This window comes from Hippopotamus amphibius, chromosome 3, assembly GCF_030028045.1.
Source record: "Hippopotamus amphibius kiboko isolate mHipAmp2 chromosome 3, mHipAmp2.hap2, whole genome shotgun sequence".
NCBI lineage: Eukaryota > Metazoa > Chordata > Mammalia > Artiodactyla > Hippopotamidae > Hippopotamus > Hippopotamus amphibius.
The window spans coordinates 81,026,553-81,053,883 of NC_080188.1; the positions used below are offsets into that span (position 1 = coordinate 81,026,553).

Sequence of the window (27,331 nt, forward strand, 5' to 3'; positions counted from 1 at the left end):
ATAGAGTCAAATATTATGTCTTTCTAATACTTCTAATGTACATTTACAAAGTGAAGGATGTTTTATATTCATCAGAACAGAACATTCAGCTCTGGATAAAAAACACATGTTCAGCAATTCTTTAAAACATCAGTGGAAAATGATAAGTAAACAACACTGACGGAAGACAGAGATATTTACAATTCACATTTTCTTCTGACTTGTTGACAATAATTTTAATCTCTATCACATAATTAGGCAGCAGGTCTTAAGGTAAGGCAACGTGGTCAAAATGTAGTGTATCATCTCCTAAAATAAAAATTTGAAAGGTTCAACCAGAGGTTACACCATAGTTCAGGATAAGCCCAATGCTTTGATCACAAATCCCAAGGCTTTCATGGCATAATGACAAGGATTGGTTGTGACCACACATATGTTTCAGTTTTCTTTTTTAAGGTATGATCCCCATTGATATGAATGGCCTCTGCAGCGAAGCTGTATGATTCACCTTCTAATAGTCACCAATTCTGTCCATTGAATTAAAACCATCACTTCAATAATACCTGGGTAACCATGACAAATACTAGTCTATTAATTCAAAGAAACAAGATAATCAAAACTGAAATAAAAACAAAGATGCTACTTCAGAACTAAAGTTAAATTTTTATTTTATTTTTACTAAAATATGAAATCCTGACAGGTCAAATATAAGCATGATAGCAAGGTAACTAATTTAATGTATAATGCTTTGGGGACACTGATGGTAAAAAAAAGACGTGCAAGCAAAATTTTAGCTTTTTACATTGGAAAAAGTTCAAAATAAACTTTCTTAATGAACAAAAAAATAGTTGCTGAACAATATATATTTTAAAAAGCACATGTTCTGATACATATTAACTCTCAAGTATTTATTTTGTTAGCCCACACATGAGAAAATCTTTTAGAAAGTTATTAGAGTTGAACGTATAAGTCATTTTAAATGGACTGCATATCTGAGAGTATTCAAATTGATATTTAAATTTAGTTTCTCCTTATTGAGTAGATAAAATGCTATTTTTTTCTCCTTTAGTAAAAGAAACATTAACAGCGATTTTTAAATTGGAGAAGAAAAAACAGTCTATAATCCTTCCAGACAGACCAAACAAATACTGTATGGTTTTAGATATTAAACTTGTATTTCAAATTCAAAATAAAGAAAAATCATGGATTACAAACAAATAAATCATCTATCTCAATCTAACATAGCGGAGAGAATAACTGGGTTTGAGTCTTATCTATTCAACTTACTGGTCACATGCTCTTAATTTAATTTTTCTGACCCTGACTTACCTCAATTGCCTTTTCTAAAACACAGGGTTGTATGAGGCTAATATGAGATAATAAAGAATTCTACATGCACAAAAGATCTTATTAATACTACTGCTGCTGCTGCTACTACTGCTATTATTATTATTAACATTAATGTGGCTCCTGATAACGAGCCGGAATTAGAGACTCAACTTGCCTGATTCTTAAAGCCAACAGGGAATTCACTGATTATGGCTACTCTTCAAGCATTTAACATAATCCTAAGGGCATTTTAAACAAAATTTACTTGTAAAAGTAAATATGACCACAAAAATACTTGAGACTTACTAGTTCCTACTAAATAGCTATCACATTTATTTATTTATTTTTATAAATTTATTTATTTATTTATTTATTTAATTGGCTGTGTTGGGTCTTAGTTGCTGCACACAGGCTTTCTCTAGTTGTGGCAAGCGGGGGCTACTCTTCGTTGTGGTGCTGTGCGCTTCTCCTTGCAGTGGCCCTTCTTGCAGAGCACAGGCTGTAGGCACATGGGCTTCAGTAGTTGCGGCACATGGGCTCAATAGTTGCGGCTCACGGGCTCTAGAGCGCAGGCTCAGTAGTTGTGGCGCACAGGCTTAGTTGCTCCGCGGCATGTGGTATCTTCCTGGGGCAGGGATGGAACCCATGTCCCCTGTATTGGCAGGCAGGTTCTTATCTACTGCGCCACCTAGGCAGTCCACTATCACATTTAAAGCATATTTATTTTTTTATTAGCAATGATAGTACAGCTTAACATGCCTCACTTTATGATGAATACTCTCAGTACTTTACAATTCTCTCCTGTTTCAACATATTTTTTCACTTCCAAATTTGGACCGGACATCTTTGCTGAATCCTTTGCTGTTCCAGACTCCTCTCTTCAAGGAAATTGTAATTTGGGGCGAGATAATGGATATTAATAATGCAAATAACGGGTAAGCTGTGACTGCCAGAAGAAAAGATGTAAATAAAATGCCCACCTTAAATCTTTTCTGGAATAAGTTGTAAAATACATAAATATTGCTATGAGTATGGGGGAGAAAAGTTAGTATCTATAGATATATTAATGAACGGTCTACATTTTTCCACTGAACAAAAATATCATAAGATCACCAAATCAAAAAACAAATTACAGCTGACCTGTATACATTTTTATAATTCAGGAAGATAGGAACATTTTCTAAGTGCCTTAAAAAACTGTTTTTCTGCCCAGTATGTAAGTAGCATAAGAAGAGAAATATTCAGTTTTTCAAGTAATTTTTCTCAAAGAACACACAAAAAAGAAATGGTTCATTGTAGACATAAGAGTACAAAGTGCAATGCTAAGAAAAATTAGTACATGGGTACACTATTTAACCTATTGCACGAAGAAAAAAAGGGTTAAAAAGATGTGGTTAAATTAACAAATCTGTAAGTTATATATAAAAACAAGGATGAACACATATATAGTTCAGTTAGAGTGTGCGTGTTCTACATTGTTAAGAGAGAGGTAACAATGTGGAGCTTGAGCTCATTCTAATGTGGATGTGAGTGTAAGAGAGAGAAAGAGAGAGAGAGGAAAAGACGGACTGACAAAATAGAGAGAGAAGGAGGAGAGAAGGAGAGGGAGAGAAACAGAGAGAAGGAAGAAAAAGGGAGGGGGAGAGACAGAGACAGAGAGAGGGAGAAGGGAGCAGGGAGAATGAAGCGAGAGAAAGAGAAGGAGGGAGGGAGGTAAGGAGGAAGGAAGGAAAGAAGGGAGAAAGGGAGGAAGGAAGGGACGGAGGGAGGGAGGAAGGGAGAGAGGAAGAGGAAGGGAGTACCTATGCCAGAAATGTGCAAAGGATGTATAGAAAAGGGTCAGATTTTAATTTTACTTTCTTTAGCATTTTAAAAATTCTGAATTATTTAAAAGTTTGTTTGAAAATAGGAAGAATAAATGAAGAAAATAAAACTATCAAACCATCCTAATTTGAGCTTTTTCTCTTAACAAATACATCAAGAAATAAATGTGCAGCAATTATGTTCCACTAACATTTTCTTATAAAATGGCTCTAACGTTGATGCTATCAGCATCTGTGGAATGTATTATGGTAGAAGACATGCTGATAGAGGAAAAAAGAAACCTAACTTATCTTCAGATCATAGCCTCTGGGATTTCCGAGGTAGTGGAGGGCAAGTCAAAGGTCTCATGTTTAACAAATCTCATAAGACACAAATAAAACTATTCTCTGATCATCTCTATTTTGTATTATTACTTCTAACAAACAAGTATATATTTAATACTTTTAAGGGTTAATTTTTAAAGCTAAAACATTCTTGTAATATTACTCATAGTCATTTATTTTTTAAATATTATTTAGTAAACTCTTAGCATTTAATTGCACTCTATTTACTTAAAGTATGGCATATACTGTACTAACCCTACTGATTTCAAACAATAAAATTTTACATTCATCACTAACAATACATAATAAATTTAAGACAGACTTTTAAATTGAATATCTAAGATATGATCAGTGAAAGGAGGTGCATATGGACTTTTTCTGGTAAAGCTATAACAGCAAAAACTCAATGTGCCTTAATTGTAAAAATGTAGAAAATCAGAGCATTAACAACTCTTGGTCAGCAGATGACATTCAGCTACCAGTTCTCCTGTGGAGAGATAAGCTCTTCCTAAAATATAAGATGTCAGTAGCCCTGGTGGAGCAGCTACCCACTGGATTTTGCTGTGCCCTTCTGGCTGAAATGGTCTTATACTCTCCTTTTTCTCCTCAAATGACCTCTCTGTTTTTCCTAGGCTTTTTCACTGACACCTCTTTTCTTAATATCTTTATGTCTACTCATTTCTTCCTTCATTCAACCAATATTTATTGATTTTTAAAATATTTTTTTATTTTATTTTACTAAGACCGTGCATTGGGTCTTATTTGCGGCATGTGGGCTCCTCGTTGTGGCGCGCAGGCTTCTCTCTAGTTGTGGCGTGTGGGCTCTGTAGTTGTGGCATACAGGCTCTCTAGTTGTGGATCATTCATTCAGTAGTTGCAGCACACGGACTTAGTTCCCTGACCAGGGATCGAATCCACGTCCCCTGCACTGGAAGGCGGATTCTTAACACTGGACCATCAGGGAAGTTCCTATTTATTGATTTCTAACTAAATGCAAGGCACTAAATGCTGAGGTTACCAAGTGAGCAAAACAGAAAGTTCCCACCTTCACAGAGCTGTAGCTATGGAGACATAAAATAAACAAACTAACATATGTATCATGTCAAATGGTGGCAAGTATTAGTTAAAAAAAAAAAAGATAAAGGGATAGAGAATGATGGAGGTTGGGCGGTGTTATTTTAGAAAGGGTGGCCAGGGAAGTCCCCTCTGAGGAGGTGACATTTGAGCAGAGACCTGAATGAAAAAAACAGAATGAGCGAAACATTACCTGGGGGAAAGTGGTTTAGGCAGAGAGAATGTTATATGCAAAGCCGCCAAAACAGGAGTGGACTTAGCATTTTTTGGCCATGCCTCGCGGCCTGCTGGATCTTAGTTCCCTGACCAGGAATCAAACCCCGCCCGCGGCAATGAAAATGTGGCATCCTAACCACTGAACTGCCAGGGAACTCCCGGGCTTGGCATTTTTGAAGAGGAACCACAACAAAGGCAAGTGAGGCTGCAGTAGAGTAAAAGAGATGAGTCATTAAAGAGGCAACCGAATAACACAGGGCCTCAGTGGCTACAGTAACAACCTGAATTTTGTTCTAAGCCAGATGAGTAGTCATTGGATGGATGTGAGCAGAGGGATATGACCTGATTTATATTATAAAAAGATTATTTTTGTTACTGTATGGAGAAAACACTATATGGGAAGCAGGTGAAGTGAGAACTTATAGTCACTTGGGCCAGGGCCCTAGTGATAGATGCGGTGATAACTGGTCAGATTCTAGACATATTCTGAAGGTTGATAAGACAGGCAGTTAGGTGTATGTGATAGGGAGGAATCAAAGATTCCAAACTTTCTAAAGGCCTGAGCAACCTGGGTAAACAGTGCTGTCTTTCGCTGATATGGCAAATGTGGGTATTGAACAGGGCTTTTTCTTTAGGGTAGAGAGAGGGGTCAGAGGGAAATACAGAGTTTGATACTGGCCACGTTCAGTTGAAAATGCCTATAAACATACATCAAGCTCAAAGGGAGCTAGATACATAGCTCTAGAATTCAGGAGAGAGCCATGAGGTAAGGTGTGGTCACCTAGGGAGCAAGTGTTGACACAGAAGAGATCTGAAGACTAAGCCGAAAGGTACTCCAGTAATTTAGGGTATAAAAACAAGATAAGCCAGTAAAGGAAACTGAGTAAAAGGTAAGAAGATAGCCAGCAGAAGGCAGCTCCTTCATCAAGTGAAGAAAATGTAACAAGGAAAATGGATTAATTAACTGTGTCAATAATGCTGAGAGATCATGTACCATGAGAACTGAAAATTTACATTTGACAACATCGAAGTTGTTCATCCATGACTCTGACAAGACTGATTTCAATAATGTGGTGGAAAAGAAAGCTTGATTCCACTGGGCTTGGGAGATAATGGGAGCTGAGAAAGTGGAGATCAAGAGACTAGACAATTGTTTTGAGGAGTTCAAGATAAGTATCACCTAATACTACTTCTTACCCTACATGCCTATGACACTATTATGAAGCTTAGGCTTGAATTTTCAACTAGTAGGTGATAATATCCCAGTTATTCTGAAAACATATCAGTGTGTCAAAAATGGAATTCACACATGTGGTCTAAATACCACCCTCATTAAAATACATAGCATCATTACTTATTTAGGCACCCAATCTAAAGAATCATCTTTATGCCTTCTTATCCCTTACAGTCAACCTAGTGCCACATCCTGGAGAATTACTTTTAACTCACCCCTTGAATTCATCCCCTTAGCTCTTTAACTAGCTGAGGCTCTTATCGTCTTTACTTTTAACTGCCATAGCCTCCTAACATTTCTCCCCACCTCCAGCTCTCATCCCTTTACCCCATTCCCAATACTTTCCATACTGCTGCCAAAGTGCTTTTTTAAAAAATAATGATGATAATAATAGAGCCAATTACTACAAAATCTTAAATGGATCCTCACTGGCTATAGCAGAGGATGGTAAAATACAGCCCAGGGGCCAAAACGCTGTCACCTGTTTCTGTAAATTAACTTTTATGGGAACACAGTCACACTGATCTGTTTGCATATGTTCTATGGCTACTCTTGCACTACAGTGGTAGAGTTGAGTAGCTGTGACAGAGATAGCACGGACTGCGAATCAAAAAATATCTTTAGAATATTACTGAAGGTTTTCATATTAGACCACAATTGCCTTTCAGTATTTCTCCTTTTCTATGTTTCCTACCCACCAAGCATGTAAGACCAATTAGCAGGCCAATAAGCATTCCCCAATGTGCTAATAAGCATTTTCTCTGAATTTTGTTCATGTCATCTTCCTTGCCCAGAACACTCTTCTACATTTCATCAAAGCATTAATTTAATAAATATTTAACTTAGTGCCTACTATGTTCCAGGCACTGTTTTAAGCTCTCAGAATAAACCAACTGTTGAGCAAAACAGTCCAAATTCATGCTCTTGTGGAACTAATGTTTCAGTGGGATAAGACATAAATAACAAACAAATAAATAAAGACATGTATGTAGATGGTAAGTGATAGAAAGTAAACTGAAATTGAGAAGTGAGTTAAAGTGCATGGGATGAGGAATGTACTTTTAAAGAAAGAGGGCAGAGAAGGCCTTACTAAGAAAGTGAGTTGAAATGGCTGAAGGAATGAATCCGTAAGGATACCTGGAGGAATTTTTAAGGTGAAAAGTAAAAGCAAAGGCTCTTAGGTGGGAAGATAACTGGAGTTTGTGAGGAATACCAAGGAGGTCTGGCTAGAACAGAGTGGACAAGAGGGCAAACAGTACCAAGGAGTCAAGATGTAATAGGATTTTGGAGGGGAGGGGTAGCTGCCGCAGGGTCTTGCCATTGTAAGGACTTCAGCTTTTACTCAAAACAGGGAAACCACTTACTAAGAAGTGGAAGACTGTGAGAATAACAGCTTTAAAGGAATGAAGATCAGGAATTTTGTTTTGAATGTGTTAAATTTGAGATACATTTTACATATTCAAATGGAGACGCTAAGGAGCAAGTCAGAGATCATCAGGAGATGTGTACACGCTACAGATGTAAATCTGGGAGGGTTAAGATTCCCCTGTATCCTTTAAGAGACAACTCAAATATCACTTACTCTATGAAGTCACTGACAACCCCACTCCTCCCAGGAAGAATTAATTTCATTTTGTTTATATGTTATTACAGCACTTAGCACTGTCTAACGTGTACTAAAAATAGATTTTTATGTATACCTGTCGTTCTCACCTGGAGATATCTGAAGTAAAGAACTGTGTTTATCTTACCCTTTTAACCCCATACACTCTCTACCATGTATTGCATATGATAAAATAATCAATAAATGCTGGCTTAATTAAATGTGTTTGTGGGATTTAAATTCACCTGTCATAGGAAGTTTTCTCCCTGAAGGTAGGGAGCTAGGTTCCCATGCTCTAACTAAACTTGTTCTTCTTCTGTGTTTTCTATATATGTCCAAGTCAAATTTAATTTCGATCTCAGCAGACAAATCAATCACCAAATCCTAACAGTTCTTACCCTTTTAAATATGTCTTAAATTCATCACATTTCTCCAGTACCACTGCCACTACTGAGTTGAAGCCTCCAACTGCTTCTCACCCCATGACTTCAACAGCTTACTAACTGTTCCCACTCCTGCACATAGTGTAATACACATTCAAACACCAACAGGTCCCCACTGCCCCCAGGATAAAGTCCAATCTCCTTACCAAAGCTTATAAGGCACCTCACGATAGGCCTTGGATTTCCTCTTTCCTCTCCCTTCTCTTCATTTCAGATCCTGGTTCTGTGAGCCACAGAGCCTTTATTATACTGAATGGCTGGAATGCTTTTATTGTCAGTATGCCCTTTAGTGCAAAAGTTCACTGAAGGCAATGCTTTTGTCTCATTCAGCGCTGTATCACAACCAGGGCCTGACTGTGCATAAACTCAATTAAAATAAAAACTTTAAGAATTAAATGCTATCTCAGGATTCCATCAGACTTTCTACTCTAAGTTTATTTTCAGCACAGATTATTATAAAAAATAATTTTGTACGAAACTCTGAGCTTCTAGAGAAGTATGGTTCTCCAATAATCTCCATGTAAAAGATGTAAAGAATGTAAAAGATCCATTTACTACTGCCCGCATCTAAAATAACGAACCCAGGAGACACATGACTCCTTCCACTCTCAGATCCTGATTTGTTAATCATTTCTGTAGGAGAGAGGGAAACAAGTTTAAACTGCAGCAAATCAGACTGTATTTAATCATCAGATTAAATTTATTGACACTAAAGGTACCTGAAAACGTGTATGCTGCTTCAAGAGGGGGCGGGGCTGGGAGTGGAAATCAGTGACAATGAACTGCCTAGAAAAGCTCAGATATTTGCCTAATATTTAGATGCGACTCCCTTATGAAGTGCATTCAAGCTTTATGAGTCTGATTTGTTCCACAAGATTTGGTCATGATGTTTCAGGCTGAAGACAGTAATCTATTTTACACCTCAGTTTCTAAACTTAAATGATTGTGTTAAGACTTGAAACACAGAGTCTGCTGGGGATTTTAAAATATTATTTATCACAGTTATGATTCTCCAACCCAAATTCAGCACTTTCTATTTCAGTCCTCAAGACTAGCTATTATTGCTACTACCTGTCAGTTCATATGTAGATGGAGTACAACATCAGGAACATCGCTGTGCAAAGAGGATGAAGGTATTCTTCCTTCCATAAGCAGAAAGCTATCCCTTGGTGTGATGCCAAACAAAGCCCTAAGTCTGCACTGCCCAATGGAGTAGCCACTAGCTACAAGTGGCTATTAAACAACTGAAATGTGGCTAGTCAGAGAAGAGACCTGTTGTAAATATAAAATACAGATCAGATCTCAAAGACTTAGGATTTAAAAAAAGAATGTAAAATATCTAATTAATAATTTTATATTGGTTACATGTTGAAATAAAAATATTTTGGATATAGGAGGTTAAATATATTCTTAAAATCAATTTCACATGGTCCTGTTAACTTTTTAAAATGTGACTACAAGAAAATCTAAAATTACATATGTAATCGTAATTATGGTTGACATTACATTTCTATAGGACAGTTTGGTAAGCCTAGTTAGAGAACTGATCAACACTTCTGAACTACTTATCCAGATAGAATAAAAAGCATCACTGAGGGTCAGGTCTGAAATGGAACCATCAATGATGCACTGAAATACAAGTGAACTCCACAATTTCAAAATGGTAAATCATGCTAAAAATCAAAGACTGCTTTAGTGAAATCTAATAATGTCTCTTTCTTCTCTGAAATAAAAATAATATTTTAACTTTTATTTCTTAGGAATAACCTTTATTTTTCAGTAAAATTATTCTCCGAGGATTACCAGAATGCAAGAAATAGGGATCCTGAGATATTACAGCGACAGTTCTTCTTTACCAAAAAAAGTTAAGTACTAGAAATATTACCATGTTATTCTTATTTTTCCTGAAAAATTAATTAATTTTTTTTTTTTTGGGCTACACTGCATGGCTTGCAGGATCTTAGTTCCCTGACCAGGGACTGAGCCCATGCCCTTGGCTTTAGTGAAAGCACAGAGTCCTAACCACTGGATCATCAGAGGATTCCCCTGAAAAATTAATTTAAATAAATCTTCTATCTACCTCACAATATTTCATTTTTGTAAAATGTCATGAAAACATTAGAGAATGTATATTATCAAGCAAGGTCGACCTTACAATCCACTCAATAAAGTGATTCCTACACTCACTCTCAAACTTCACTATCACCTCTCTACTGTTTAACATTTTCCTTAGTATTTCTAGAAACTCTAACAAGAAAACACAAAGATCAGACTATAATTAATACGATTCCACCTGAAATACGAGTTATATCTCAATTAAATGTTTATTATAGTGATTTAAATATGCTTTCTTAATACATTCATTCCTACACATTACATTATTATAATAATTTAAACATGCTTTATAAAGTGTTAGAATGCAACATGAAGAGACAAGACCAAAAAAATAAAAAATAGAAAGAGGCATGATTAAATCCCTTTTCAATTGTACGAGGACCAATATAGGGAGACTCTTTAAATAGCCTATAGCCTGTGTAATCATATATACTTTTCAAAGAATTCACTAAGTTGTGGAGTCCAAATTACCAGGTTATTAACATAGATAATGGAGTAATTTATCAATATCCTATCCACCTTACAGATATTTTGTGGTTTAAAAAAAAAGAAAAGAAAATTAGGAGAATATACATATTGGTTAGAAGAGCAAGTGGGTTTCATTCACGTTAGTCCTGAAGAAAATTTCTGTGCCTCTGAACAAAATGAAAAAGTATTCAAGAATAAAGGTATATTTCTAAGCAGGCTCCAATCAACTTGACACTTGGAATTTTTAATTCTTTTATTTTTCTTTTAACTTCTTCCTTAACTTAGCATTTTACTTCTTCATTTAGATGCCCTATATAACTAGGCTAGGAAGCTAAAAATTAAGTAGCACAACAACAAAAACTAAAATTCTAGTACTTGTTTAGTAATTGGGGCTGTTTTTATCAACGTCTGCTGAGGCATTCAAAGGGAAGTGAGATGGATCTCAGTCATTATTTGTGAAGAAGCAAGAGTCATGAGAAAAATAAGGAAGGAGAAAAGTGAAGTTCATATGGGTTTTGGGGGTTTTGTTTTCTAATGATGTAGCTGTTTTGTGTGGCTTTATTTTATTTTTTACAAGTGGGGTATTTTAAAGGAAATTTTGGGGGAAATGGAACCAGACACGTGCTAATTAAAGAATCTTGAGAGAAAAAGGCTGAGATTTAGAGAAAAGAGAGAACAAAACTACAAGGATCTATCACATGCATCTCTTGCCCAACAAAGCATTAAGCAGGAATATCTAGTATAGAGAGAGAGAAATTTGAAGATATCCACTACCTCTCTATTATAGAGCAGAAAAAAAAATCAAATTTATAATTTTGTTCTTGTTTACACCTCTATTACCAAACTTAACTATGAGGTTATAACTTGGTCATGAAATGCTTAAAAAATAAAGAAATTTAAAAATTAAAAAATTTTTTCATGTCTTTACTTTGATAACAAAAAGTCAGTCTTATCAATGTTTTCATATATCCATAACTCTTATTACTTCTCAAAGAGTTAAAATAAGTAAACAAATAGCTTTGAGATTGGAAGTAGAAACAATTATTAAACCTGTTAAGTATTCTAATTTACTGTTATCTAATTATCCATTTCAAAGTTATCTACTGATGATTCTTAAGGAATATAATATATAATTTCAAGAGTATTTCAGAGTACATTATTTGTGATATCAAAAATTCCTATAGATGTTCCAAAAGAAAAGATTATTTCTGCATATGATGGAATCTTCTTCAATAAAATATCCTGGATGTAAGCAATTTTATACTCCAGTAAAATAAAGTATGTGAACACATTTTATAGACTGTAACACAAGACTAAAAGTAAGATACAATTATCATTTTAATGAAATTTTTAAAGTACTCTATAGTAACATAAACATTAGTAATGTAACTTTTCCTCTTTTAAACCTAAATATTTCTCATATATGTTACTTATCATTTTCTCCTATATAGTGTAATTATTTATGTGTAAGTCATAGCTCTTTATGACACCATAAGCACACAACCATAGGCATATCTTGTTTTACTCAACAGCATCTAAACAGTAAAGAAAGAGATACTATGTCACAAAAATAAAATACAGTACTTCTGAGGCTAGAAGCAAAAGCAAGTATTATATTAGCTACTGTGCAAAGTTTTTGATCTTTTACAGTACTGCACAAACATATATGAAGAAGAACTCATTTCCTCTCAACAGTAATGCAATTCTATACCAAGCAGAGTCAGGTATGCGTTTAGAACCAGCAGCAGGTAAAGATGATTACGTTAAGAATAGAGACAGGGGATTGCTAAAAGTATTGATAAAATGAAATAAATTAAATGTCTGAGATTTTTCTCATAGTATTTTTCTGATTATATTAATTTTATTCATTGAGATTCGAATTCCATTAAGCATGCGGCCTTACATCCATACCACGATATTTTTCCTTTAAAAAAGATTCCAAAGAGGAAGGAAAACAACTGTTCCACAATTAAAGAGAGAGAGAGGAGAGAGACAGACAGAAAGAGACAGACATGCGAGGTAGAGAAACAGAAAAAGAGAAAGAAATCTTATAGAGTGGTTATTGGTCATTTAACTAAGGCCTCATCTTTAGTTAAATAGGGCTGTATTGCAAGAGAGAAATTATCAACATCCACTCAATAAGAAACATACCGGCAATAATAATTGTAAATTAAACATTTCTGTACCTTAATATCAGATGTATCACGCTGACTGTTTCGCCAAGCTCTGGAAATTGATGAAAAAGTTCGATCTGCATGATCAAATTTCCCTCCTTGTAAATTTAGGAAATAAGTTGTGAAGGGTTCCTATAAAATAAGCAGTTTAAAAAATTCCATATGTTACCTGATGCACAAAAATGTGGTTTTTATAAATCTTTATATCTAAATACTTAGTGACCAATAGATATTAACCAGTAATATCTACTAGGCATAGACCGGGAATTATACCTAAAGTATTACATTAATGTTCTTAAATTATTTTTGTTTCAGAAGAAATATTTCCAAAATTTGGTATTTTCAATATTTTTCAGACTCTCTTCCTTTCCAAGAACAATTTATTAATAACATTCAGACATAAATTAGACTGCGTTTTCTTCATAGTACAGGGAAATAGTCCAATATGTAATTTTCCTATTGTTATGGCTCAATATTTAATTTATGATTAAGAAAAGAAAAATGTTTGGAAGATTTAAAGGCCTCCTCTTAGTTAAAGAACACTTAAACACATATTAGTGGATAATTGCTTGAAATTAGCTAAGCACTATAAATTACCTCTAGGATTTATGTCTGCCTGTACCCTTCTAACAAGCTTTAATTAATGATGTGCTGCTAATGCTTTCCCAAAGAAATTACTTTCTAGTAGATGAATCACCTTTCAATTTTACAGAAACATTTCTTGTTTAACCAATATGTTATCAATACACAGCAGTCTTGATGTAAATTACAATCACACCTTATTCCATTTGGGGTAATTGAAGTTTCCAAAATATTTGAATACATGTTTGTGTTAAGGGAATCTTATTTAGTTCTTATTTTAATAGACTACATTTGAAAATAACATATGTTACAATTTAGAGTCTGGTAAGATATCAACCATTTGAAGAGGCAAATTTAAAGAAAAAAATTCACACAATTCCAGGTGAAACATTTTTATGGCCATTCTACAGTAACATGTTATAAAATACAGACCAAATGGGATAAAGAGATACTTATAAAATTAGAGCCTCAATCATTGAAAAAAAACTTTACCCGTCGAAAAAGATGCTGATGATTTTTAATCAATGCATATTCTCCACAGCAATGAATTTACTTATTCATAATTTATTATTCAAATTGAACTTACTATTCTTAGCAGCCATGCAAGAACAAAACTTGCAGTTGAGTAATGAGTGCCATAGTGGAACTTCGGAACCTGATCATCTTCCCAGGATTCATAACGCTCTGCAAAGAATGCTGCTCTTTTTGGATTCAAAGCTCCTACTGGCTGCCAATGGGGAGAAGAAAAAACAAGAACACATAAATGCAATTGTCCTTTATTTCTTTCTCTCTTCAAATGGTATCTTATTACCAAGTATGAAAGTGAATTAAAAGTACATACTGTCGAAATTAAAGCAGTGTTACAGTCACAGAGTGGATGGAAAATTTATTTTTCAGTGCACCTTAAATACAAACATGTAAATGAATGGAGAAACATCATTTCTCAATAAGTCTAGTTTCCATTGAATAAAGGTCTTTAATCAGCCCGAAACCAGCATTTGCATGAAGATAATTACATGATACTTTGGAAAGCACCTGTAAAATCCTCTTTAGTTCATTAGAAGCAACAACCAGAAACAGAATCTTGAAGCTAAAGGATGAACATATCATAGATTCTAAGGATGGAACAAAATTTGGAGGGCAGGGGGGAGAAGAGGAGTGCACGGAGGAGACTGTGTGAAAAAGACATTAAATGTAAATCTAGAATTTTCTACCATGAGTAAAATCAGAATTTAGACAATAAAAACATGCCTGTAAGAATTTTTTTTTAATATGTAACATGAATAGAATATTAGACAGATTACGAGCTTGAACATCAATACATTACAACAGAGGTCCCAAAAGCAGTACAGCAAAGTGATGAAGAGCCTGGGCTTACTGGAGTGATAATAGTACCCAGTCAGAAGGTTGTTTTGGAAAACAAAATGAGTAAGTACATGGAGGGACAAACCCATGCCTGACAATATTCAATGAATACTATTATTTTTAAGGTTATCTTTTAGCATTGGGGTAAAGTCTGAATAATACCATAGCCTATAAGTCCCCAGAATATTGGTTGGCATAAGAAAAGACTAATAAATGTTAGCTGGTATGGTTACTGTTGCTGCTGCTGTTGTTATTCAGGGAATTCATGAACTCCATTAAAGGGGAGTAACGTGTGATTATGCACATGTACATTTTCTTCAGGAAGACATACAGAGTATTCCAAAATTCTCAAAGGGGTCTAAGGGTTTAAAGAACAAGTAACAATTCATTCTCACAAAACATTTCAATCTCTAGAAAATCTCTATTCTTTATTTAAAATATAAGTACCAATTCACTGAAAAAAAAAGTAAGATTACTTTCTTTAATGAAAAACTATCAGTTAATCATTCCTTATTTATACGAGAAAGTATCTGATCATTTGTGCAAAAAAATGTTAAACCAAAATTTAAAATACTGGTTTTAAAATAGGTGCATTCAGAAATATTCTATCGAAAATGAAGCAATGTTAAACTAGTTTTTAAACTGCTTTCCATGTTAAAAAGTAATTTTAAGCAACATTTTAAATGATCATTTTGGCTATATTTCTTAAATTGTTAATTATTTTTTCAAAACTGCTATTTATCTCTAGTACCTTTCATTCTCTTTCAATAGGATGGTTCTAATCAACATTTTATTTTAAGCCATTTTTTTTACTTTACAAGCAAATTTTTAAAAACCTTTAGTTGATTATTTTAAATCAGTATCACAGTATACCATTTAAAATGCCATATTTTAAAGCATTAGTTTCCATACAAAAGAATTAAATCTGATTTACTAAATTTATGCCAGTTAAGAATGGAACTGACTCCAAGAAATCTTTGTTACAGAACCAATTTGGAATGCCTTTAAATGTATTTTAGTTGTTGTCCCTGAAGGCTGAGCCATGCAAAAGGAAAGAAAGAAGAAATAAAATCATTGGAAGACAAATTATGTGAATTAAAAATAAAATCAATGCTCCTTTTGGATGGTTCTGCAGCATATTACGTATTCACTTTATCTGCTCCTATTTTTATTACTCTCCAAATGAGTACACCCCCAAAATCAATACTTATAGAATCACGCTTCTTGAATATAATGCTGAAACCAATTAGGATTGATTTCACCAGCATCTGAAAAACACAGCATCGTGCAGAGACCCATATAGGTAGAATCCACAGTATTGATTCTGGCTGTTATTGTTACAGTTGGTTTCTGAAGCCTGCTACAGGACAGCTAGCAAGACATACCGCATTTATTTGCAAGCATATAAAAAAGAAGTCCCCAAATAAAAGAAGGTTAAAAAAAAAAGAGCGAGACCAGTGGAGCTGTGCAATGACAATGATACACTATCAGCTTACTCAGAGAAGTTACAGTGGGAATACACACATTGAATTATACATTACGCGAAAGCACTGATTTATTGTGGTAATAACATCCACCTCATTAAAAGATTCTGCTTTGCTGCAGTTGGAAGGCTACATATTGTTTACTGCTATAAATTAATGGCAGTGCAAAGAAGACTGTGGAACCGTCCTAACAATAGATCTGTAATGACAGTGCTGTATATCACAGCTTCCTCAGCAGCTTCATAATAAAATGGAGACAATGTATTGAGCTAATACATTCTACCATGCTGGCCCATATTTTTCTGACAACTGCTTTAAAAGATGAGCTGAATCCAACTATGTTATAATGCTGCAAAACATTTAACTAAGCAAGAGTCAGTCATACACCAAAGTGCATCACAGCATTTTTAAAACATCATCTAAATCAGCATTTCAAGATGTTTATTCATCTCTGCAAAAGAACTAAAAGTAAATGCTGATGGCTCCTCTTACTTATACAGTATATTAAGAGTAACAAATGGAGGGCAATTCAGGAAGATGCCTAGTACTATCATCCTACAAAAAGCTCTTTGTACAATTTAACTGTAAAAGCTTGATGGATTATTTTTCAAAATCAGCAAATTGATTAAAGGAAGAAGGGCAAAAATACTGGTCATTTAAAATGGTCATAACTTCCTGGAAAAAAATCAATAAAAAATAAGTATTGATTAGAGAGGTATAATTCAAGTTCATAACCAGGTAAATATAAATAGCCCTAGGATATAGAAAAATAATTTTAAACAGTACAAAAAGCTAACAAATAGAATTATACAAGGTTTTTTAAATCTCAAAATAATAAAAGAACCTTAATCACAACAAGATAAAAAAGTGGATCAAATAAAATGGAATGATTTAAAAATTAGAGTATCAGGACTACCAACACAAGCATTTTGTTTAAAAAAATGGGAAAAAGAACTTGGATTAAAATAGGAAAAGACAAATTAAAGAAAAAAGAACACCAGAACTCCTGAAAATGTATGAATAGAAAAAGAAAATCCACTACACATAGGACATATTAATCTCATAAACAGCAAAATTGACAACTGTGGGAGACTGATAAGTATTCTGTTTGAGATTCTTGTCTGATACCTTTCAGAACAAGATATGCAAAGCAAAGCTTTCTAAATCAGGTTTTTTAAGAGTATTACAATAAAAAAATTTTTGTTACCTTTCTTGAGAAGTAATTTTGCTAATCATTAGAGATACAAAAATACTGCAAGTAAAGTGCCCAGTTCAGTGCCTGGCATACAGTAAGTTATTAGTAATAATAATTGTTATTTTTCAGCTTATTTGATCAAGAATATTTAAGAAAAAAAAGCCATTAAACAAGGCTGATGAAATTAATGTTGTCTATTAGGAAAGAATGTAATTAAGCATCACAATTATCTAATAGTATATGCAGTATACCATTATCTGGTATATGCAGTATAGCATTATCTGTCAGAAGCCTAACAGAACACAGCAGACTCCAAAACTGCATTACCCTACCTCAAGAACATAACCAAAAACAAAATAATCTTTCAAAAGTCCAAAGGGCCTCCAAAGTTTACTGTGAAAAGCATATGAAATGTCAAGCAAGTTACAATCATCTAGTACCACATTAATTAAAAACAAATAGTACTGGATTCAAAGACCCCTTCAACCACCCAGCACAGACTCTTTCATCTGATTACCAGTGAATGTTAAGCTGTAAAAAGAAGAGACTGTAGTGTTCATACATTCTAAGTTTTTGCTTTCTTTTTAAAAATGTTAGGAAATCTTACCTGAAGTTATCTAATTAATAACCCCCAGCTTACATTTTATATTTTATAAAACTTTATTATCTATTTTCACAATAAATGTGAACTAGATATCCCTATTTTAATAATGATGAAAAAAAGTATCCTATTTTCATATTTAAGGAAATAACTCTGCTCAAAATCAACATAAATCTAGCAGACACAAACCCAGTATTCAAATCCAGTCTTTGGGCCACTTTATCCATAAACTGCTGTATTACAAAATGTTTTTCCTAATTTCAACAATTTCCCACTTTTCTACACTTCCATTTTTCACATATGGTATTTATTTAATAGGTTTATTTCAAAGACTATTTAAAGATATTTAGAGATATATGCAAAGTGCTTAGAGGAGCTCCTGGCACAAAGTACTCAGCAAGGGCAGCTGCTAGTAAAGTGGCTTTAATTGCTACTATCACCAACACCAGAATTCCTTCTTCCTTTGGAGATTTATATGTGAACTGTTCTAACTTATAGCAACTTTCCAGAAGTGAAGTTCCAACCTGTTGGACCATTGGTTACAATGACTAAGAATAAGAACGTTGTAGGGAATTGGCAAGAAATCTCAGAAATTCTAAAAAGTATAGATTTGCTTGAGGTAACTACCTTCTTTTTGAAAATCTAAGTCTCAAAAGAGTTTTTCCATCTTTCTGTGAAAGCTTTCTTTGGAAAATCATTAAACCCTAACATCTGGGGATGAGAAGCAGGAGAGAAGATCAGAGGAAAAGAAAAAGGTCATTATGGAGCATAAGACTCAGAAACGGGGCCTGTGAAAACACTAAAGGATAGCATATCACAAACATACAATTTGTGGGTAAACAGCAGAGTGGGGAAGAGCTGTCAAAAGTGAAAACGGGCTCATGAAGGGGGGGCAAAAGAGACTGACTACTTTTAGGATCTTGCTTAGGATCTAGATGACTGGCCTAAAGCCATCCGTCAATGTTATCTTCATTTGGTATGATTATAAAACTGGAAATATCCTTCAATTTCAAGACTACACATAAAGCCTATCCTACAGCTTATAAGAGGGCATACAGGCCAAGAGGTTACACATTATTTTATTCTGGAAGTAGGGTAGGCCTATAGATATCGAAAAAGAGCGATTATGAAGTGAGGACAAGGAGAAGACAACAAAATGGCTGAACTCAATGTCATATGAATCTGATGTTATAAAAATGTCAGGTTAAATAAAAGAATGTTGTTAATTAAGTGTAAGGTACTTGAGACTCATGAACAAATTAAGCAAAATACTTCAAATTCAGAGGATGAAAGAGGGTGAACTATCAGGAAATGTGACATCATAAAAGATGGTCATTCCTGGTTAGAGAATAATGATTTGTTTTAGGAAGATTACAGGAAATAACTATGTTAAACAGGTTAAAGGGGCTACTCTTATCTGATGACAATGCAACTATTTACTGGCTATAAGTGAAGGGTCTAAGAGTCTTACATAAATTATCTCATTATATTTACAACACCACCTTAACATACAGAACTTATTCGTATTCCCAATTTACAGGTGAAAAAATTGAGTCTGGGAGAAGTTAAATGGCTATCAATGGTTGGTTACCTACAGTGGCAGAGACAAGATTCAGAGTCAGTCCTAACTACATCAACTAGTAAATCCTAGGATAATTCGGGTTGCGTGGATTGATGAAAGTGTTGCTGCTGAATCTGCAAGGCCACTGGAATCCCTTCATGGGAGGTTTAGATTAAATGCTCTTTTGAAAAAATATTATGTTTTTATTCCTACGTATAATGTGTGTGGATATCACTTTAGCAGGAGGCTTCACAAATGGGGGAGAGAGATGAATATTTTGTCTTGGAGACACTGAAAAATACTTGGCAAAAATAGCTTTTAAAAAAGTGAACACAAAAGATAAGCATTGTCACCAAAGTTTATTGCTTTACTTTACTCTCAATTTTTATGTTTATATACCCACATCTATGAATCCAAATGAAAACCTTTAATTCCCTGTGTTGCTAAAACTTTTTAAAGAAGCCAATGAATTTTATTCTGTGCCTCTCCACCACCTGCCTTCCACCCCAACCCCAAGGAGAAGAAAATAAAAGAAGAGCCTCTGTCATTTAAGCAATGTTGCCACTGTTACCGGGTGCAGCAACATTTTGTGTCAGTTGTAGCAGCTCTTCTATTTAAGTGACAAATATAACAAATAGACTCATCAACATTTTAACTCAACCTTGGCTTTTAGGGTATTTCATCATGTGCTATATATGGCTGAAATGATTCAACACTTGTCTTCACACACTCTACATTTTATTTAATATTGTCAAGAAAAAAATTTCATTGGCACACTACTATGGCTTTTAGAGCTAACAAATAAGCACTTTTGTTTTCAAGCACCAGAGCAGTTTTTAATCCCTTGAAAACACACTTTCTTCTAAGTGGCATTAAACATATACCCACTATACTATTTCAATTTAACAAACACATCTTGGGAAAAAGAAAGTTTTCCATTTGACTTGTACTTATGTAGAATCTAAATCATTTCAAAGGCTCACACTGGTAGATTCAGTTGCAATGCCTTCACAGTTCTCTGTTACTCAGCTATGGTTCATATAAGTGACTTTCACTATAGGCATTTAACTGTTTGAGAAAGGCACATAAATCAATTAAAATAATCTGATAACCCAATGCCAAAGAACCCAAAAAACAATCTTAAACAAGCCAAGGTCAACAACAACAACAAAAAGATGTTTAAGTAACTATGAAAATGACAAACACCCAAGAGGCTCAATGCTATTGTAACAAAAGCTATTCATTTGCAGATTCATCAATCCACTTAAAAAAACAATTAGGACCATTAAAATCAGGAGTTCTGGTCCAAAACAGTGACAAAAGAGGCTCCTGAACTCACTTCCTCCCACAGATAAACCGAAAATTCAGATACAAATGGAACAATTCCCTCTGAAAGAAATCTAAAACCTAGATGAGCAACTATTACACCTCTGGCAAATAAGAAAAAACTCACATCCTAACAGTTAATGAGGCTTGCATTCACAAGACCCACAAGATGATACAGGCATACCTCAGAGAAAGGGCAGGTTTGGTTCCAGACCACTGCAATAAAGTGAATACCATAATACAGTGAGTCACATGAATTTTTTGGTTTCCTGGTGCATATAAAAGTTATATTTACACTATACCGTAGTTTATTTAGCATCCAATAGCATCACGTCTAAAAAAACAATGTACGTACCCTAATTTAAAAATACATTATTGCTAAAAAAATGTTAACCATCTTCTGAGTCTTCAGTAGTCATAACCTTTTTAATGGTTGAGGGTTTGAAATATCGCAAAAATTACCAAAATATGACACACATACAAAAAAAAATGAGCAAATGCTGTTGAAAAAATGGCACCTACAGACTTGCTCAAGGCAGGGTTGCCACAAAGCCTCAATTCGTAAAAAACTCAGTATCTGCAAAGCAGAATAAAGTGAAGCACAACAAAACAAGGTCTGCCTGTACCGCAAAAAAAGGAAAAAAAAACAAAAAACCAAAACACAGTTCTTAATGGGCTCTCATTCCAAAAGGATGGAATAGAGAAAACAGGAGTATACTGTTTTAAGGTTTGAAAACTATACATGAAATGGTATAGTATTATTTGAAGAAAGGCTGTCATAAGTTAAAGATGTATATTTCAAACCATAAACAAAGCACTAAATTTTTATAAAGAGGTATAAATAACAAGCCGCAGTGAAGATAAAATAGAATAAAAATAATCTAAAAGAAAACAGATAAAGGAAGACAAGATACAAAGAACTGATATAAGGGATAAAAAGCAGATGGCGAGAAAGTATATTTAAACTGACTACTGAAAATTACATTAAGTGTGAATGGTCTCAACAACTCAATTAAAATGCAGAGGTTATCAGAATGGATATAAAAGTAAGCCTGCATTATATATTGTCCACAGAAAAGAAATTAAAAAAATAAAGCCACAGACAGGTTTAAAAAAATGATAGAAAAGGATACTGCAAGTAATAATCAAAATAACACTGTCATATCTATATCAGCATCAGAAAAGGTAGATTTCAGAACACAGACTATTATCAGGTATGAAAGAAGACATTACATAAAGACAATGGGATTCATTTATAAGGAAAACATAACAATCTGAAATGTGTATGCACTGTATTAGTTTCCTGGAGCTCCTTGACAAAGTACCACAAACTATGTGCCTTAAAACAACAGAAATTCATTTTCTCACAATTGTGGAGGTTAGAAGTCCAAAATAAGGTGCTGGCAGAGCCATGCTCTCTTTGAGGCTTCTAGGGGAGGATCTTTCCTTGCCTCTTCTAGCTTCTTGTAGCCTCCTTGTGGCAACATAACTCCAATTTCTATGTTCATCACTACATGGTGTTCTTTCCTTTGATGTCTGTCTTAATGTAGTGTTTTCATCTTCTTATGAAAACATCAGTCATATTGGAATTGGGCACATCCTAATGACCTCTTGTTAACTTCATTGCATTTGCAAAGACCCTATTTACAAATAAGATCCACAGGTGCTAGGGGTCAGGATTTCAATGTATCTTTTGAGGAGACATAATTCAACTCATAACATGTACCCAAAAATAAACGCTAAAAATTTATATAACAAAAACTGAGAGAAATGAAAAAAGACACAGACAAATCTAAATTATGGTTGGAGAAGTCAACACTCCTTTCTCCGTAATCAACAGGAAAAACATAAAATTAGCAAGGATATAAAAGATATTAACAATACTGTCAACCAATTTAACCTAACTGACATGTATACAACACTTTATGTAACAACAGATGAGAATGTATTGTTTTCAGATGCACATAAAACATTAACCAATATATACCATGTTCAGAGCCATAAACCAAATTTCAACTAATTTAAAAGGACCGAAGTCACACAAAGTATGTTCTCCAATCATAATGGAATTAAACTAGAAATCAACAGGAGAAAGACAACTGACAAATCCTCAAATCTGTGGAAAGGAAATAATACTCTTCTAAATAATTTATGGGACAATGACAAAGTCACAGGGAAAATTAGAAAATGTTTTGAATAGACTAAAAATGAAAGCACAATATAGAAAAATTTGTTCGACCTTACAAAATCAGTGCTTTGAGAAAAATGTGTACCATTAAATGCTTATATTAGAAAGAAAAAGAGGTTTAAAATCAATAGTTTAAAGCTTCCACCTTAAGATACTAAAAAATAGGAGAAATTAAATCCAAATCAAGTAGAAAGAAAAACAATAAGGGAAGCAAAGATCACAGAAACTAAAAACAGAAAAAACAATAGAAACATATGAGACCTTTAGCTACTATCATATTTAATGATGAAAGAGTAAATGCTTTTGCCCTAAGATCAAAGACAAGGCACTCTCAGCACTTCTAGTCAACATTATATAATGCAGTAAGTATACATTTGGAGATGTAGGAAGTCCCAAAGTCTACAAAAAGGCTGCTGGTATGAATAATTGAGCCCAGGAAGGTTGTAAAACACAAGGTCAATGTAAACAATTCAATTGTGTCCCCATATACTAGCAATGAACAATTGGGATTGAAAGTTTTGTAACAATAGAAAACATGAAAAATGTAAGGGTAAATTAACAAAATATGTACAAGAATTGTTTACTAAACGCCACAAAACATTAGAGAGAAATTAAAGAAAAGCTAAACAAATGGAAGATAAACCACATTTATGGAATGGAAGAGTCAATATTGCTAATAGATCATTTTTAGAAAAATGGCCTACCGGTTAAGTGTAATACCAATCAATATCTCAGAACTGACAAGCTGATTCCTATATTTATATGGGAAAAAAAGAAAACCTACCGTAGCCAAAAACCAATCTTGAAAAAGAAGACATAGTTGTATTCACATCACCTGATTTTATGACTAACTATAAAGCCACAGTAAACAAGACAGTGTGGTATTGATATAAGGACAGATATGCTAATTGATTGACCAGAACAGAGTCTAGAAATAGACCCACACATATATGGTCAATTTAATTCCAACAAAGGTTCCCAGGCAATTCATGGAAGAAAAAGAAAAAAAGTCTTTTCAACAAATGGTGTTGGAAGAACTGGACTTGCATTTGTACAAAATGAACTTCAACTGTTATCTTGCAACTATGATAGATTATATATAAAAATAAGTAGTATCAGTAGCAACAATATAAGAGGGTAATAATAATTATGTTTGACACAATTTGTTTTTAGAAAAGTCAAATCACTGTTAGGTAATAATAAGCAGGTAGTCAACTGAATAATCTAAATCTACAGCTTTTAACTTTTTCGGCGAGGCAGTCTCTCAAATATATACATGTATATGTGAATTCACAGGCATCTTGCAATAAACCCATAGTTCCCTTCAAGTGACCGAAGGCTACAGGTTGAGAACAACTGCTACATTTTTATCCTCCTTCCTACCAATAAGATTACTGCCATTTGTATTTCGAACTCTGACTTATCTTCATCCTCTTTTCTTCCTGCTTCTGAATGCCAAGCCTAAATGTAAGACGTCACATTTTTTTCTTTATATTTCACTCAAATATTTTACATGGAGTATTTCATTCTGAAAAATGATTTAAAACTTTGTATCAATCTGTAATACTGATGAAACTGTCAAACAAAACAGGTCCTAGAACAGAATCCTGGAAAGATGGCCGAAAGAGGATGACACCTCAAGTTTATAAAGGGCATTAAACAATGGAGTTGTAAATGATACAATTCTGAATGCTATGAATGTCTTCTAATTACCTTGTCTATATTTCAGAGAGGTACCATTCAGATTTTCAAAACACTGGCTGGTTAACATTATAAATCCGGAATTCACATTTTTAAAAAAAATTCCTTTTCTGAAGGTGGGACAGTCTAAAGTTAAATCATATAGAAATAAAATGTTTCACAGTCACATAAAAATGTGTCACGGTCACACAGAAATAAAACTATTCTTGCATAAATGGTTTCTATATAATGGTCATTTGGTCCTAAAACTCTTTAAAAGTAGGAACTATTTCACTCACCTTCTCAGAACAATGGCTACAAAAGGTACCCAGAAAATGTTTAATAATCAATTATTTGAATAAAAACATTTATTCAATATAACAGGGTATTATAAACTGGTGTTTAAGCTGAAAAAAATGTGCTTATTTTAATAAATGGATCTACAGAATAAAGACTTGGACAGGAATGAGGACATGTGACTAAAAGAAATGTTACTACTTTATCAACTATAAAAAGCAGACTATTACATATTCACATAAAATGTTTTGACTGTCACAGGGAAATATAAGAATGAGAAGTTGACACAAATATATAAAGAAAGCTACAAACATAACAGGTTTTTTAAATGTCTTCCTACTATATTTACTCTCTTAAAAAAAAAAAAAAATACTCCAGCCTGGAATCAGAAGTATAAAACCATTACTAATCCAACTTAAAAAAATTTTTTTCTAGGTATTTCGAAAACAATTTTTATGTGAATTTATGGTAAGTGTATATTCCTTACTCGGTATCTACCCAAATTAGTACACCTAGCACTAAACTAAGAAAATAGGAAGTACTGTGGGATAAAACTGGTAATGCTATGTAAATAAAACAATTCATTTATAAACAATAATAAATGATCACTTCATACCACAGTTAAGTTAGGATGATTTGAGAATACTTAACTTTGAGAAGGATTACTGGACTGGCAGTGTGTTGCTGGTACCTGTCAAGATTATTCATCTCCCTGACAGTAATATTAACCACAATCCATTTCAGTTACTTCAGTTTATCATTTTCTGACTAATGTTAAAAAAACAATGTCATTGAAGGCTGCTTAAACTAAGTATAGGCTTAACCTCTGTTAGAGTCATATAAAAACTTCCACTAGGTGACTTCTAGTAAAAAAAAAGCAAATCTGCTATACAGAGTGCTAATACTTTAAAAATGCAAATTAAAAAAAATAGTCATACAAAATCAATAGATTGTTTTCCTAATTTAAAAATAAAACTTCAGCAAATCCTCTAAATACACCACAATATATCGTGCTGTGTGTGTGTGTGTGTGTGTGTGTGTGTTCACAGCTAGCTAAACTTAATTTTAAATTGTGGGGAAAGAGTTGCATAGCAATATTTTAAACAAAATATATCACACTGAACATGTGATAATTTAGAGTTTTAAAATGTCAGTGTACCTATGAAAAATTTTCTTCAGTATATACAAATACTATATAAAAAGCAGTTTTCTATATAGGATTCCCCAAATTAAGTACTTTGCTAAAGGTCCCTTCCTAACAAATGGAGGCAGGCTGACACAGGTCTATCTAAATCCAAAAATTTCCTACTCTGGTTCTCGAATTTTATCTTTCCAGGCTATTTCCCCTTTCATTTTGGATGTTCCTTTTAGAAAACATCTGCACTTACACTCTACTTTCTATGGCATCATTTTCTTTTTCTATTAATGCAATAGTTTTTCTCTGTGAGGGTATTTATTCTTGTATTGTTTTAAAGGCTTCTTCTGCTTCATATATTGTCTTTGTTTCTTCTGGTTTCTTTTATTTTTCTATACGATTTAGTCTCTCTTGTCCTTCACATTGAAGACTGTCTTTAAATGTTTGGTAATACTTGGTCGTACCTTCATTTTTAAGAATGAGGCACGAAAGAGCTGACTGAAGTACCTTGAGTATAAGCAGCATGTGATGGGTAGACTTCACTGAAGGGAAATTAGGTGGGCTCCAAGTAGGATCCCTAAATGTCCGTACTTTACAGGTCTTTTCTGTTGAGCCAGTCAATATGTCCAAAGAGTAACATAATTTTCTATCTCACGGAGGGGGCTGGTACAAGCCTGGCTGTTGGAGTTTTGACAGCACGACAGCAAAAGGGGTCTGGGGGCCTTCACCATTCAGTACTTAAAGCTTTCTGTTAATCCTCCTGTTTTCCACTCTTTACCCTTCAACTCTCCCTCTCCTGTTCTTGTGGTTCTCAAATAAGAAACTTCTCTGGTACAATTTCTCCAAAAAGTAAACCTCTAGTCTTTTTGCCAAGATAAAGGTAAAAGTAGTTGCATTTTGAAAAGAAGTAGCTATAAATGCAAGTATTCAATCTAAACTATTTTTTCTGGTTATACCTAAACTCTACCGGTTCAGTGATAGGGAGAGACCTGAGATCAAATCCTAGTCTTAACACTTGGAAAATATATGACCTTGGAGAGCTTCTTAACCTCACTACATGTTAGTTTCATTACGTGTGAAATAAAGATAATAACACATTCCTTACAGTGTCACTGAAGGGATTAAAGAAGGGCGC

At 33.9% G+C, this 27,331-nt stretch overlaps 1 protein-coding gene across 6 annotated transcripts in view; it reads right to left on the reverse strand.

Moving 5' to 3' along the window:
* LRBA (LPS responsive beige-like anchor protein) overlaps positions 1-27,331 on the reverse strand; it is a 687,888-nt gene that overhangs the window by 150,638 nt on the left and 509,919 nt on the right. For all 6 annotated transcript variants that reach the window (XM_057725704.1, XM_057725703.1, XM_057725702.1 and 3 more), the window contains 2 exons: positions 13,951-14,091; positions 12,795-12,914 (listed from right to left, as the gene is read on the reverse strand). In XM_057725704.1, coding sequence (XP_057581687.1) covers positions 12,795-12,914; positions 13,951-14,091 — 261 coding nt within the window. The remainder of the gene's footprint in view (positions 1-12,794; positions 12,915-13,950; positions 14,092-27,331) is intronic.